Raw genomic sequence first — 16,344 nt, forward strand, 5'->3', positions numbered from 1 at the left:
ACAATTTTATGTAGGAGCTTATAGTTTGCTGTATAGAAAGAAAACTAACTGAAGATTATTTAGACATATCACTTAATTTAAATTCCACTGCTCAATTTTAAAGAAATCTCCAAAGCTTGGTCTTTGATAATGTCTGGGAATGACAACTTTGCTTCCGAATTTATTGCTTAATTCTGCATTACAGAGTCAAATACCAGTGGCTACACAAACAAGCGTTTGAAGTTCAAAAGCTATTTTAATCAAAATGTTAATTAGCTCCTTCCTTCCCCGCAAAAAAAACCCCCATTTGGCAGATAAAATCAGATCCTGCCCTCACTGTTTGAAGACTAAAGAGTGTCGAAGCTAGGCTAATTAGCCAACTTGTTTATTTGTTGTTGCTTTTTCCTCAGATTAGCTTTTAATTGAACTACGTTTACCTACAGCTTTAATGACGTATTAAACTCAGCCACTGCACTGGAGCATGAGAAGCTATTTCCCCAAATCTAGCATATAGGATAAGACAAAATGAGAGAGCATCTATTCTTAACTAGCTAGTCTAGTTATCGTGATTTTTTTTTGTGCTATTTAGCTTTATAGACATGCTAATGCTACCATGTTAAACCATATCAAAAGATTCCTGTATTTAAGCCCAAACGTTTAATTGCATTTTCTTTGTTTAAATTAATTACAATATAGTGAGATACAGAGCAATTATTTAAAACTTGTATGTATAGTACTCGCACCTAATGCACATTTTAAAAAGCCTGTAAAATGTCTTGTTATGCATGTGTGTTGTTACTACGATTATTCTGGCATTAAACTCCAGTTAGAAAATACAGTTCAGTACCATCCAGCAGAGGGGGTGTTTGCTATAGGAATACAAAGTGCAGCACTTTGACCTTCCAAATGTCCATACGTGAGTCTAATAGGATCAGTGTGACAACCAGAGGTGCTTTCTTCTTCCTTTATCTGACACCAGAGTGAGTCAATTAACAGTAAAAGCCTCCCTAGATAAACAGTGTTTATTCTACGCCTCGGTTTTGCATTATGATATTTAGCTTTGGTTAATGTTTACACCAGAGGGCAAAAATGACTGAAGCTCTTCTAAAACTGTCTAAAAAAAATAAATAAAAACAGTGACAAGCTGGAAAGAGGACAAGGATGCCAGCATACCGTCACAAAGAGAATGGGAAGAGATGAGTGCGATACAGACGGAGCCAGAGATGCAGAAACAGACTTCGCTCTGCTCCTGTGCCTACTGCTCTTCTGCTGAATCACTCCATCATCTGAAGACTGAACACACAACAGCTGCTAATTGCCCTGCTCTGTAACAGACTCGGATCAGAGTCGGCAAGAGATGCGGAAATGCAGCAGGATTACATATGTGGGGGGGCCACCAAGGTAAACATTATGCGGGCAGTTGTGTAATTATGGATTTCTGCCGAACCGTGGGTTGCTTCACCTGCTGACCACACTCTGGCTCAGAATCAGGGCTCTACATACATTTACGCACCTTTACTTCATGAGAATTAGTGCAATTAAAAACATCTCCATGTAATTCTACAGCATACCCTAACATCACAAATTACTTAAAATACACCTTTTCTCATTGGCTAGCATTCCAATTAATTCAAACTTTAGCTGGCCTGTTATATTCGTATGTGTACAGTAAAAGAAGTTGGATGTCCCTGGGTAAGGTAAGAAGAAAGGTTGTATTAAAAGACTGTTAGGGAAGCAACTTATGATTATTTTGCATGTTGCATGGCCAAAGTTCTTAACTTGACCATGTTTTTGGCACTTTTTCGCCCTTCTGCTTCAGGGATGAGACCCAGTTTAACCGGACAATGCCATTTCTCAGTACATAAATCAGATGAACTGCAATGTCCTGCACAGAGTGCTGACTTAAACCCATCCAACATCTTTAAGATGGACTGCAGGTGTTGATCTCACTAATACCATTGTAGCTGGACGGGACTGCATCCCTGCAGCCAGGTCCCAAAAATATCAGGGAAATCGATCCCAAGAGAGGAAAAGGCTGTTGTGGAATTTTAATGCTCAGATGTTGAGCAAGACATCTTTTGACAAGTGCTTTGCAAATGCACGCTGTTCAAATTACTACAGTGTACAGCATGCCGATCAGTCTTCATTCATTTCAGCTACTTGTGCACATCTAACACACACACAGCAGCTAATCTCAGAGAGGGCTCAGGATTTATCTCCCCATCCATAATATGCAGGATAAAAGCAAGAGTATGTGATGTGTTATGTAACGTTTCTTTTTTAGTCTACGTCCATCTGTGCAGCGTCTCTATCCCTTGTCAGTTGTTGTTATTCTGCTATAATTGTGTAATTTCCAGTGAAAGCATGTATTTTCTTTGGAAAGAAAATGCTTAATATTTGACATCAAAATCACCTTGAAACGGGAAAGCTACAGGAAATCCTGCTATGCTTCTGAAAGGAACTGAAAATGCTGCGTTGTGCCACTTTCTGTCTCCCTCTCTTCCTCTCTCAACGTATTTCCATTTAATGCATTGTGAATCCATTTCATACCACACACTGATCTGTGAACTAAATGAATTTTGATGGACTGGGTATCTGGTGTGTGAGTTTGATCAAAAGGAAAAAAAGAATAATTTTGGGCTCGTTTTGGCCTGCAGTGTATTAGATCCAGGATTTCTGCACAGTCCATTCCACAGCCATTCAAACCAAGAGTACACTGCATTGGACACACCCTAGTGTGTGAGTGAGCCTGTATGATTGTGTGTGTGTGTGTGTGTGTGTGTGTGTGTGTGTGTGTGTGTGTGTGTGTGTGTGTGTGGCCCTGACCTGCTGGCATGTGATTCTGATGGGTGTGTCCGCTTCAATGTTTGTGTGCCTTTCGTCCTTTTACAGTCCAAAGCAATCGAGTCAATGTACTCAAAGTTTTTTTTCTTCTCTACAATCATTTTAATTAAAAGGAGTTCCACTTAAGTGGAACATAAAACTTCTACTTCAACTTTACTTTGAGCTATTTTGTTGCGTAGCTCGCCGACACTGACCGCAAAAGCACTCAAGCGCAGGTAGTACTCACAGGCATAACGAGATCAGTTGAAGCCGGGGCAGAGCTGTGCTCAAATGGGTCACTAGGTGTGCCAGGTGTGTCAGTAGAGGGAGCTTTTGATGGTGAGAGACAAGAGCCATTTACAAGGATAGTGTACTAGTGCCTACTATACTGGGCTTTCCCTTTAAGTGCCTGCAGCAGGCTGAAAAAGGCACTATAACATGTTTGTGAGTGAAAAATAGCTGTACATATGTGCCATTACATATACAGATGGAGCATTTTAAGCATATTTTCAGCCTCTAAGTAGTACTGCTCACTACTGAAAACAAAAGCAGGGCTGGCACCAATTAAGCTACATACAAATTGCAGTCTAATGAAAACCACAAATATCCAAATGTCATGAATTTTAAGTTTGAAACTTGGCTTGAATTATTTATGGTTTGAGAAATCAAATTATTTTAATTATCATAATGAAATTAGATGACAAAAAAACCATTAGACGTGGATGTGGTATGATCATGTCTAACTGTTGGGCAACCCAGCGGTGCAGCGGTAGGCTGATATATATTTTGAAGACCGATACCGATATTTGATGATTCATTAATTAATTAATATTAAGCACCACAAAGAAGATTCTGTGTTTGAACTCGTTGGTTTTTCCTGTTTGCCATGTGAATTTCCTCCAACTGACTAAAGACACGTTACATTAATTGAGAAGCATAAACTGGCCACTGATGTGGATGCTGTGCATCAATGGTGTGCTGTGCTGTGCTGTTTTCTCTTATGGATCGCTTGATGCTTCACCTGCCTTGAAACCCAGTTTGCAATGGATGCATGGATAGAAACTTGATGAGAAAATCAGTCTTCCAGGTCTTCTCAGTCAGATAGCTGTTCTTGCTCTTTCTCGTTCTCACCTGTTCGAACGGGTATTAAGAACCCTTTATACTCTGAAGGACATAGATTCATGCGATTATGTGTAGCTCAGTGATGCTAACAGGGCTCATGCTATTTGTCCTCAGACCGTATTCAGTAGAGTCATTTTTCAGGACCTATTTCTGTTTAATCCAACTGTGGCTGCACAGCAACAGCATGAGGAAAAACAAAACGCAGCGTTGGCGTATTTCAAAGTGCACAGTGTGTTTGAGGTCATGTAGGGAGGTGCCGTACCTTGAAGGAGCTGTGTACAAGGGTTTCGTCCAGATCGATCACTACGCAGTTCTTGCCATAGTCTGCTATGCTGACCTCTGGCAGGAGGAACTTGGCTGGAGGCTGCAGAGAAAACACACACATGCATACTTAATGGTAAGCATATAGAGAAGTGCATTATCGGGAACAGGCGGCCACACACGCACACACACACACACACTGACGGTGTGTTGGTGGCTCAGTCAGAGTGTTGGATAAGATCACTTCGGGTGTTTTGGGTGACACTCAAGAAACACTTCTCAGGATTAATGACCTGCAGGCGGGTGTCCCTAAGCTTCTGCTCAGAGATATATCAGCACTTTGATAACATGGAATGCTTCTCCTCTGATTGCAGATGTTACATTATTAAAAGTATGCGAAAATCACAAAGTCATATAGATTTCACTTAAAGTTTTTTAACAAGAAGTCTTGAAACTGCTTAGAAAATCGTCGATGCACAGAGAGGAAAGGGGATTTAGTGTGTAGCCACAAGCTGTATGATTTGGCCAAATTATATGAGCTCATCTGACTATCCTACATAAGGAAAAAAGAGCTCCAATTATCTCTGCTCGACCCTGATTTCTACATCACCCGTGCTTATTTCCAGACTATCCCCAGAATGTGTTAAGAGCATCAACAGGGAGCAGTTTTTTCCTGACATTATACTTGATGTCCAATTAAATGCCATCGTATGTGAATTTAGGAGCTATTTCTTCAGATGATAATATTCAAAGTGACATGCCTGCTTTTCTTGCTGGACTCTCCTCGGCGCTGATATTTTCTGTGTTACCTCATGATGACAGAGTTCTGGTGACTGTGCTGTCTTTATGATCGGGTGGGACACTATTGTCCTCTACGAGGTGAGCCTGAGGTTACAGGCAGGCACGGGGCAGATGGTCCGGCCATGGGGGGCGCACACTCAAACCACACACACACATACAGATCGTGCACCAGCATATACACGTTCATCCACACACATAGAGGCTGGGATCAACGACTCTGCCAGCCTTAAATACATATGCATGTATGTGTACTTCTGTGTGTGTTTTTTGGTCCACCATGACTGAATTATTATGCCTAATGGCAGGACTGCATGCTGATGTATCACAGGAAGCATTCTTTTTGAGCAAGGGCACTGAATGGCATCCTGTCAGGGCGTGATGAATGTGATTTACACATGCAGGTTGAACAAAGAAAGAAAGGCTTACTGGGACCTTGACATTCTCACCAGCAGTTAAAATAACCGTGCTCCCAAAGGCACAGCCGGGGAGCGCTCTCACAGACTTGGTAAATGTGCTAACTGATTGAAAATAGTTGATCAGCTGGAAGCAACAGATCAAATAAACAGACAAATTTATCCTCTTTGGATTTATGAGGAAATGAAAATTCCAACATGTCCTAGTTTGTCTTCAAGGAACCCACAGAACATGTACATGCAATCCCTTGCAACAGAAATTCTACTTTATTATTAGAGCATATAGAGAGGAGAAGCAAATGTCTATACTACTGCTACTGAATCAACACGTTCTCGCTCCCAAAGCGTAACATTTTACGCTAGGTGACAAATCGTCGGTATATTATGCTTTCGGCCACCCAACACGTCTCAATATTACGAGTTCGGAAACATTAGAAAACATGAGAACCGTTTGGAATGAATCTACACACGTATGTTTATTTTACTTAAATCGCTTTGGAAAACACTATCTAACATGATTAAGGTGGTGGTTAACATTAGGGATAAGGTTAGGGCTGGAATACTGGAACGCGTGTTACCGCGTGAACGTCATTCTATTCGATTTCATCCACAATCCGGCGCGTAGCATAGGAATGCGGAAGATCACCTTTCGTGTTCCCATGGAGCGCCTCGGGACGTGACAAATCATCAGTACATTATGGGTCGGAGTGAGAACGGGCTGACTGAATAAATGTAAGAGAACAACACTTGAGATAATAACAAGAATTGGCCAAGTAACCAAAACATTTGCATTTGTGCGACACACAAAAGTCTTGAGCCACAAGCTTCAGGAATAGTTCTCTGGGCTTCTTGAAGGACATTCAAAGCTCTTCTTTGGATGTTGTCCGGCTTTCGTTGAGTTCTCTGTCAAAATGATCTGACACTGCTTCAATAATGTTGAGGTCTGGGGAGGCCCGTCCATGACTGATGTCAGTCCATGTTTTTCTGTCCAGGTATGCTTTTACCACGTTGGCAGTATGTTTGGGATCATCGTCATGCTCATAAATTAAGCCATGATGGATTAAAATCTAATGGTGCTTTTCTGATTTCATCAACTTTGACAAGATCCCAAACACCACAGGCTGAAATGCAGCCCCAAACTATGACAGAGCCTCCACCGTGAACGGTAGATGAATCGACTCTATCAAGTCCTGTCTTTGCTCAGTTTTTTCCTGCTTTTTAAGAACATGACTTTCAGATTCACCTGCTGTAGATAGTTTTTTTTTCTTAGTCCTGTCACTTCTTTTTTTGTCCTCCACTTGGCCAGTTTCCTTAAATTTTTATCAAGGACAGGCTGCACATCATACCGATTATGCCAAGTTTTTAGCTAATGGCTCTTTTTTATGCCTGGCAGACTGTGTTATCTTTGGGATTTTTCTTGGGCTCAGCTAAAGAAATGGAAATAAATTGTGCTTTTGCAACAGGATGCTAATGAGAAGTTGCCTAAAGGTCCAATTTAAAATCGACTCGTTGCTAAGTTGTCTGTTATGTGTAGAAACAACACCGACGCGTCCTTTGAGTTAGGTGTGTTTTTTTTATGCTTGAATGATTAGTGTTAAGTGGATTAAGAAAAAGATATTCCTCTGAAATAGTGAGACACGAGGACCGGAGTAAAAAGTGAGTGAAAAAGCTGTGAACTATTGCTCAAGATCACTTTAACAAAGAGCCAGTCTCCTTAAAAGCAAATTATAAAGAAATGAGAGGTGACGCAAGACTTTTGCAAAGTACTGCAAGTGATACGTGTCTTATTGTTTTAGATATGTTTTATTTTTTAATTATTTATTTATAAAGCTCTAAAATAAATTATTAGAATCTTGAGGTAAAAAGATTTAATAAGAAATGTCTCCATACTTTGTTTATATTGTTATAAACATTTCAAGTTAGTCTAAATTGGATGTTTTCTGATCAGGGAAGATTAACCTGAAATTAAAGTTTGTTATTTTTGACATCTTCCTGTATTTCTGATGAGCTTTTGGAGCTAGAATTTAAAAATTCTTCATTTTAAATGTGTTATTGGGACTCTGCTTGCTACTGTGATATTTGCCGTGTTTTAATATTTTGTCTCTTCTTTTAACAACAATCGACGCAGCTGTGACCCGTCCAGTTCAGACGCAGATCTTAAAGCCGTCTGTTTGGACCTACCCGTCAAGACAAAGAGCAGACCTCACCGCCGCATGCATTTCCTGTTATTGCAGGGAGGTGTCTGCTGGGTGGTGTAGTTTAAAGCTTGGCTGCGATATGGGATGCTGTGAGTGTGAATATCCTAAATTACAGTGAACCACAGGCACCGCATAGATTCCAAAATAGCTAAATGAATTGCCGTTTCAGCACAAACAAAGCAGGGATCAGATGATTCCCCTTTTCTGGTGAACATCAGATGAAGCACAAGTCGCTGAAACCAAGCCCCCCTTCAATGGACTAACATTGATTGCATAATCCCAATAAAACTGTTTTTTTATGAAGACGAACGCCTAATTCAATCAGGTCTGTCCACTTATTTACCCAAAACTGGAGCTGCGATCTGATCTACGGAGAAAAATCGCTCTCATGTTCTTCTCTTTCAATAGTTGGAGACGCAGGGTAGAGATGGAAAAGACAACAAAGCCACACATAAATCATGTGACAGCAGATGGAACTGAATTGTTTCTTTCTATCAGTCCTGTGAGTGGAGACAAAGCAGCACAAAGGAAAGCCTTGAAAGCCACATGATCATGTGAGAGGGGACAGTGCAAAATTTCATCTGACAGCAAAGAAAAATCACCTCCGTGTCAACAGCTGCATGCAGCAAGAATGATGAGGCACAGCAAGCAGAGGGAGGAGGTTAGCGAGCTGGAGCAAGATGATGAAAAACAAAAGATAATAATACATACACTGGGTATGGGGATGACCTGGACCTGGTCACACTGGAGAAAACAAGCAAAGAGAGAGAAAAAGAGAAAGAGATTAAGGGAGACAGGGTGGAAAAACAAGGGGGGAGGGGGAGAAAGAGGGAAGCGAAAGAAAAACCGTGAAAAAGAAATCGACAACGTCAATATTCCAATCAGCAAATGGGACGGGGAGAAAGCGAGCCTGAGAGACAGAGGGAAGGGATGTATAGTACACATGGTGAGAGGAAAGTGAGAACAACTCAGTCAAAAACAAACACAGCTGCCATAGTAACAAATACGGCTGGCCAGAAATCCAGCAACAGTACACTGTTGGGAGGGACTGTGGGCACGGACCCAGCTCAAAAATCAGCCGCGTACTATAACAAGGCTTTTTATGGCGAGGTTCGCTCGGTTCACTCTAAATTAACGGGAACTCATTTGTTAAGAGGAGGTCCAGAGCGGGTCATTACTGACCACATGTATAGTGCCTGTAAAGGGCCACACATTCCTCCCCTGAATGAGAGACATTTACAGGTAAACAGGAGTGGAAATGTGATACGTCTGCTCCATTTTTAGCCCCGTGTACCTGCCTTGGCAGCAGAACACTGTGTTTGTAGAGGAGCTTCAGGGTTTGGCGTCTTTTCCACAGCCAGAACGTTCTCTTCACACATCCTCACTACACTGGTCAGAGTGTAGTGAGGAGAGGGGGAGGCGTGGGTGCCAAGCAATCCATCACCCCCCAACACACAAGGCCCACTTTATGGGGATTAGAGAAGCAGGAGGGTTTTTCGAGTGCACATGTGTGTTTGTGTGTGTCCGTACATGCGTTGTAGTGGGTTCGTGCGCGAGAAAGAGCCAGTGCGCGTCTTTTTTTGGAGCTTCTCGGCGTGCTCAGTGTGTTATTTTGTGTGCAGTTGTGTGCGTAGGCAGATATCGAAGAATGCAAGATGGGAAGTGAGCCCGTATTTTTCAAGCAGTGGATGGTAAACAACCTCTGGGTTCAACGGGTTTGAAGCAGCTGGAAAAATTTGAGGGAGCTCAGCGAGGCTGAGTGCGCCTCAGCCCTCTGCAGGAAAAGGCAAACCCTAACAAGGTCTCTGTAACAAAACCAAACAAATGTTACTTGTTACTGGAACTCCAGTCGAACTAGCACTTCAGTCATAAAATATGAACTAATTCTTGTGTTTGGACACGTAAGATGTAAGTGGTATGGAATCTGGATTGCGGCCAACTCTGACAGGAGAGATAAATGAGCTTTACCTTGGGAGGACTGCCGTTCTCCTCTGGGGGCGGGGGCAGAGAAAGTGTCTTGTTGTTGGCAGGTGGTGGCTCCACGTGGTAGTCATTGTAGTTGCGGAAGCAGCAGAAGAAGGGGCTGAAAATGCTCCGGCTCCGATGCTTCTTTAGGCTGCTGTTGGACTGGGAGACTGAAAGAAATAAAAGCCAAAAGGGTAAGAGAGGAGAGCGGTTACATGATATTCTTTTACCTTAAAGACCTGCACTGAAATCGCTACTAATATGACTTTGGAGACTGGTGACCAATCCCCGGTGCACCTTATCTCTTGCTCATCATCATGCAAGATAGACTCCAAGTCTACTTGCAACTCATATACTTAAGCAGTTAAGGATATGGAGAGATAAATGGATGGTGTTTGACTTTGGAAAGCAGAGAGTAGGAAGTTATAGCTCGCAGACGGTTTGCTTAGCGTTGATTGAAATGAGTGGGAAACAGCTAAAGTGGCTCGTTGTAAAGAAGTGTGACACACTGCCCACCATCTATCCCTATTATACTAAACAACCTGAGTGAGCCGTGCCTCTGACCAAATGAGCGATAGAACTTGGTTTACCATTTTCAAAAACGGTGTCAACATCAAAATACAAACATGAGAAAACACCTACAGCTTTTAGACTTTTCAACATTTCCTCCTCTCAGTGTATCAAATGCTGCTGTTCGAATGTCTGAAGTAGAAACAACATCCTCTGCGTTGGCGCTGGACTGTGTTTCACGTGCATAACTGCATTATGGTGACAAAAGGAGCTGAGATGTACCACACAGTGAGGCATCAGTTCATGCAATACAGAGCACTGGGATAAAAATAGCCCGTCTGAGAGAGCCCTCTGGGGAAGGTAGTCCAGTTAATTAACATCAGGAGAAGAAGAGAGGTCAAGACATAGATTAAAGTGTACTGTCTAGAAAGATAGATCTTAGATAATTTCTGTTATTTGACAAGAATTAAGTCAAATTTACGTGTTTGCCAAGAAGGGTTGATCAGAGGCTCCTGGGAGAAAACAACATACACATGTATGTCCCTAGTTACATCATTTCTCCTTCAGTCTCTGAAGCCCATGGCCTACTTTCACACCGACAGAACAGAAACAAGCAGTCTTGAATAGTCTTTAAGGCCTCTATTAATGTTCTTTTTTTTACATTTTCTGCTAGTGAGGATTAGAGCATAAAAATAGAAATCTGAGCAGCAGTACTACAATGGCTAAATTCTGACAGTGCAATTATCACAAGGTGTTCCCGAAGCAGACGTTCTGCCAGCTTAATTGCTTTAAAGGTGATTTCTCGGACTTGGAAATCCCAAATCTGTTCAAGTCTTCAAAGCGTCCACAGGCTGGCTTTTGCTGAAATCACTGTTTTCAAGGCATCCAACAGTGTCCCTGTTTGCTACTGTTTTGTTAACGTGTTCATACAGCCGTGTGACACAGGCAGCACAGTTAGCCATGCATGCTTGGGCTGTTTGCAGCTTGCTCCTGTTCTGAGAGCCTTCAGACAGACGCCTGGAACTATCCTCGGGTTGCTCAGACTGGATCTGACAGGCTGTGGGCAGTTCGTCTTCTTTGTTTTCGTCATCTTTGTAGTCCAAAGCTCGGTGTGGCTCTTCCTCTATTCTGATAGATGTTCCAGAGAAGCAGCACTTCAGTAAACAAACACAACTATATGGTTGGAAAAGAAAGGCGACCTGCTGTGTTACTAAAACCCGCGTGGATACTGAAGAAGATGTTTTGCCCATGCAGACATGATCCACAGTTTAAAGTCTGTCGGCTGACATTCTATATTTCTCTTTGCGGATATAAAAGTAAATACACTCTGGTACAGAGACAGCGCATTACTGTTTGAAGCACAACGGGAATTCATTTGATTATAGGAAAGAGCCACTGCACTCGCTGAAAGCATTAACCTCAGTAGATAAAGGTCACCAATCACATATGCATACACAAACAGACCACATAAAGTCATATACGTAGCTTGGTGGAATTAAACACATAGTATAAGCTCCATAAGAAACTAAATGCTAACTGTGTCCTTGTGAGCCATAATCCCAAGGAGGAACACTGGTGTCCCAAGAGCCACCAAACTGTTTGTTGATGCTGTGCTATTGATTTAGCAAACACATATTCTAGCATTCCTCTCCATGCTGACTGACAGTATTTGTTTGTCTTTACTTCAATTTATCTATTGCTGTGAAGAGTTGCAAATTGGTTCCTGAATGCATCCAAGCAATGCTGGATGTGCTAAACTTGCAAGCTAAAAACAGCTAAATCCCCCTTTTGGGCTTAGCAGGCTTTTGCCATCCACAGATTCATTTGCGGAGATTTTCATCACACACGGGGGAAATCACTTGGCCGGATTGACTTTTTGACTTGGACTTCTAATGCAGAAACACTATAACACCTATAATTACTTAATCAGAAAGCGAAACGCTTGTTAGCCTTTACTTTGTTAATGACTTTATCAATGACTCAGGTGAAAAATGACAGCAGCATCTTGTTCCTAAACCGTGTCACTCTGGATAATTCACAGACAAAGTAATGCCTGAAGTAACAAGGTTAGCGTTTCTGGAAAATGTCATTCTTCACGCATCACAATATAAATTCCATTTGCTTTCGTTATTTTGTGACATAGGGAGAAATCTCCAGGACAGATATGTTTTAAAATTGAACAAACCTATCCACATGGTTGCAGAAAACCGTATTAAAAACATAAAAACGTCAACTCTGTGATCATATCTTTTGATATGTCCCATTTGAGACATTCAATCACCTCCCCTCTTTATTAAGTTGGCCCCAAACGCCTTCGTGTAATTCTCCGCTCCTCCATTTTGAGGCCGTCTACATTTTCCCGCCCCGTTCTGGTGCCCCAGTCGGCCTCCTGAAAAAGCAGGTGGGAGTGCACGAGGGAGAGAACGCAGAGGGAGAGAAGGGCGTAGAATGGGTGGAGAGAGAGTTACTGTGGTGAAACAGCCTATACTTGGGTCTGATTCTTACTCCACCTCCTCCTGCACCACCACCCTACACAAACAGAGCTTTCCTTTCTGCCTTGGACACAAACAACATAGCTGAGAGTTGACTGCTGCTGGAGCCTGAGCAAACACACATACTGTACACACACATTCGTGCATGCATGTAGCATATGTTCACATGTTTAGGCAGAGAGCCAAGTACACAGTGATCAACAAATAGCATACTTCACACACTGAGGCACACAGAAATGTTTCTATCAGTGTCCTTGCTGAGGAATGTGGAGTCAGCCCGCCTTGCATAGTAATGCAACTTTCGTCAGCTCTGGGAATAACAGAGAAAGGTTAAAGGGCAGCACTTGCCATTAAAAACAGAGGCGGATAGACTTGAACGAAGGCTCTAGATTTATAATAATTAGTTTGCACTTCAGCAGTATGTGGCTTAGTTAGCAACAGATACATAATCTAGGGTAAAAGGTGATGCATTAAATTGTCCTTTTCCAACACAAAGCTCAAAGAACAGAGAGCAATATCAGGCCATGTCTGTAGCCTCTTATAATAATGTGTGCAGGTGCACATTATTTGCCCTGCTGAATACGCTTCAACCGATTCAGCATCCCTGCTTGATCTGAGAACTGCGTAAACGGCTCTTCAATTCAGTGCTTATGTTAAAGCTCCAGCTGAACGTTAGGTAACAGTAGCAGAAAGCACGCTGCTCAAACAGAGACGGCCAGGCCCGAGCTCTCTGCCACATGTTCAGGCACAACCACTAACACTGCCGGAAGAGGAGGTGGTGAGGGGGATGCAGGAAATTCTCAGCATTCTTGACAGGAAGAGATAATCACCCTGTGACCCACAGTGTGGAATAATTCCAGGCTCCAAGAGGGATTGTGATCTCTGCCTTACCTTGAGACTTTTGAGTTGGCCTCTTTTGCTGTTCCTTTAAAGGCACAAAAAATGCCACATAAGGTCTTATAGTATTATATTAGGATGTCCATCACTCTTGATCCATCTCCCTCTGGGTGAAACTGCCCAGAGAGGCAGACAATTCAAGGTTTATTTTTGTTTATGATACATGCTTTTGGCCATTATTTTTATTAGTTAACAATTTACTCACAGTGTTAATATTATAACAAGGGAGCACTGCTACAACAGAGTTCAATGTAGTTTTTGTTGTCTTTTTAGTATCTTCCTCTTCTCATAGTACTTTTTAAAAGGTGACAGAGAAGCCCATTTGTGATAGATCCTCGCAGCTCTCAGCTCATCTTTGGCGATCAAACCCAAGCCAACAGGTATGTATGATCATTCCAGTGGGTCATGAGTCAACCTCAAGATTTTGTCTCAGTTCATCATGCCAGGTAAACCTCCAGCTGGCGCTGCCCCAAGGACATCTTTAACAGGAGCCACTTCAACTGCCTCTTCTCATTGCCAAAGAGCCAAGTTTTTTTCATTGTGGAATTAAACCTCTCACCCTGATGATGTCACGCCATTACGTTCAATCGTGCTTCTTTTTGCAGACGATGTTCTTTTCTCACCAGCATATAAAGGAACAATGTGCAATTAAGTATGAATGCTTAATTGGTTTGTGGATCAGCACTTTTAAGTCTTAAATCCACGGTTTTGCCATGGAAAAGGATGGCATTCCAAGTAAAGGCAAAGCATATACCTCAGGTGAAGGAAAAATGGGGAGAAAGGATCACAAGATCAGCTGCAAGCCATCAAAAACAGCTACACTGAACAGCAGTTTTGGATTGGAAGCTGAGCCCTAAGACAAAGCTTTGCTAGTTAGTTGATCATTTTCATTTTATGTATAATAAACACTTATAGAAACATAAGTATTTATATTTAGCAGCAAAGCAGTTTAGAGTTTTTATATTACTCGCTATTTGAATTTTATTGTCCGTTTTTCCCAAACAGTTTAAAAGCCTCCACACTCTCAGGTCATTCGGTTATCCTGTTTGACTGAGTAAATGGAGCATTCTAGCCCTTAAATCCAAGTCCTATCTGCAGCTGAAGGCTTACCATCCAAATTTAGGTAAACTACTGGCTGCTAACAAAACAAATTATGTAACTTAGACAACTTGAGTGCAGGACAACCTTCAGCCAATCAAAAGAGCACTCTTATTAGTGAGAAGGATTACATACCATTATAGTGATATTAGTAGTGCCTTTGCGACATGCTTTGACGGCACTCCAGTAACACTTAGCTAAGCAGCCAGGCGGGTAAAGTGTACAGTACCTGGGGGTATGATGGTAAACGTGAGAACAGTGCATGTGAATGTGGTGCTTTAATAATTTAGATGGAAAAGAGGTCGGATTTAAATAGTACACTCAGCTAGTTCACAGACAATCAACAAATAGGAAGACTTCAACGTGTCTTCTGTTCTGTATAACTGAACAAAAGCTTTCAGATGGTGAAATGTGACACAAGTTGACAACAAATATCACATGCTAAAATCCTGCTATTCCTTCAGGAAACAGGGCGTAATTTCACAGATTATCTGCTGCCACCCCTCACTGAGATTTTTGAGAGTGGGGTGTTTTCATTAGAAGCTGTTTAGAGCTCAGATAAAATCCTTATTCACCTGCAGCCAGACTGAAGAACGGGGCTCTCACACAAACACATACACCAATAGGTAATCCACTATTCGCCTGCAGCTTGGGATCTAATTTCTTCAGCAAACAGCTTTCAGAATCATGTGAAGAAGCTGTTTCTGTCCCATGCTACCACTACCAGAACAGAAAGGGGGGATTCCTTGTTGCGCACAGTAAGTGTGGAAGGAATCCCTGCAGCAATGTGCTATATCTACAACTAGGATTTGAACGAAGGAGGGAAATACTTACAATTTCCGAAATCACAAGCTATCATGCTATGTGTGACAAAACCCAAAGATATTAAAATTAATGTTAACATAAAACTACTACTGTTGTCAGTTTGGGCAAATCTGTCCACAATATTAATATTAGCCAAAGATAACCTGAGTCAAATTAAAAAGCAGTTTTTAAATGATTTTTTTTTTTTTTTAGAAAAAGTTATTCAAACCTACATGGCCCTGTTTGAAAAATTAATTGCCCCCTATACCTAATTTTTCATGCCATTCTTGGCAGCAAGAACTGCAATCAGGAATTTGCCATGATTGGTAACGAGTGGTTCGCATCGCTATGGAGGAATTTTGGACCACCTTTCTTTGCATAATTGTTTTAATTCAGCCACATTGGAGGGTTTTCTAGCATTTTTCTGGTTTTTGAGACGTTCTGAGGTGGACTTGCTGATGTGTTTCTAATCATCGTCCTGCTGCGTAGCGAAAGTGCACTTGAGGATCAGGACATGTTCATTTACAGCAAGTCATCCAGGTCCCAAAGCAGCATAACAGCCCCAGATCATCACACTACCACCACCATGTTTGATTGTTTGTTTGATGATCTTTTTATGAAATGTTGTGTTAGTTTTACGCCAGATGCCAGGATATCATAGCTGCTCAAGTGGGTTTTAAATCTGTGCTACACTAGTTAGTTCTTTAAAGGGAACTCTGTTCATTTTCACCCTTGGTGCGGTTCGTTGGTGCAGATGTGAATACTGTAATCACACTCAGATGCAGCCCAAAATAAATGCACCAAGAGGGATGTGGTTTTGGTCCAGTTCCAAACAGACTCCATGGCATGATCCAATCTCAATCTGACCCAACTATCAGGTGTACACTTCAAGTTTGAGCTAAAAGTCTTCCTGTAGCGGGACATGCTTCTCATTCTTGGATGTGGCTGGGTTTACAAACCGTAGCAACGAGACATAGAATG

General features: G+C 41.8%; 1 protein-coding gene across 2 annotated transcripts in view; it reads right to left on the reverse strand.

Moving 5' to 3' along the window:
* The window catches only part of ctdspla (CTD (carboxy-terminal domain, RNA polymerase II, polypeptide A) small phosphatase-like a), a 34,781-nt gene that overhangs the window by 4,959 nt on the left and 13,478 nt on the right, over positions 1-16,344 (reverse strand). Inside the window, exons 2-4 of one of the 2 annotated variants that reach the window (XM_005912297.3) lie at positions 9,566-9,732; positions 8,309-8,341; positions 4,187-4,288 (exon numbers count right to left, since the gene is read on the reverse strand). In XM_005912297.3, the coding sequence (XP_005912359.1) occupies positions 4,187-4,288; positions 8,309-8,341; positions 9,566-9,732 (302 nt within the window). The remainder of the gene's footprint in view (positions 1-4,186; positions 4,289-8,308; positions 8,342-9,565; positions 9,733-16,344) is intronic. The other variant, XM_005912298.3, reaches the window with a different exon arrangement.

The sequence above is a fragment of the Haplochromis burtoni genome, unplaced genomic scaffold (assembly GCF_018398535.1).
Source record: "Haplochromis burtoni strain Fernald_Lab_line unplaced genomic scaffold, NCSU_Asbu1 Contig_1, whole genome shotgun sequence".
Taxonomy (NCBI): domain Eukaryota; kingdom Metazoa; phylum Chordata; class Actinopteri; order Cichliformes; family Cichlidae; genus Haplochromis; species Haplochromis burtoni.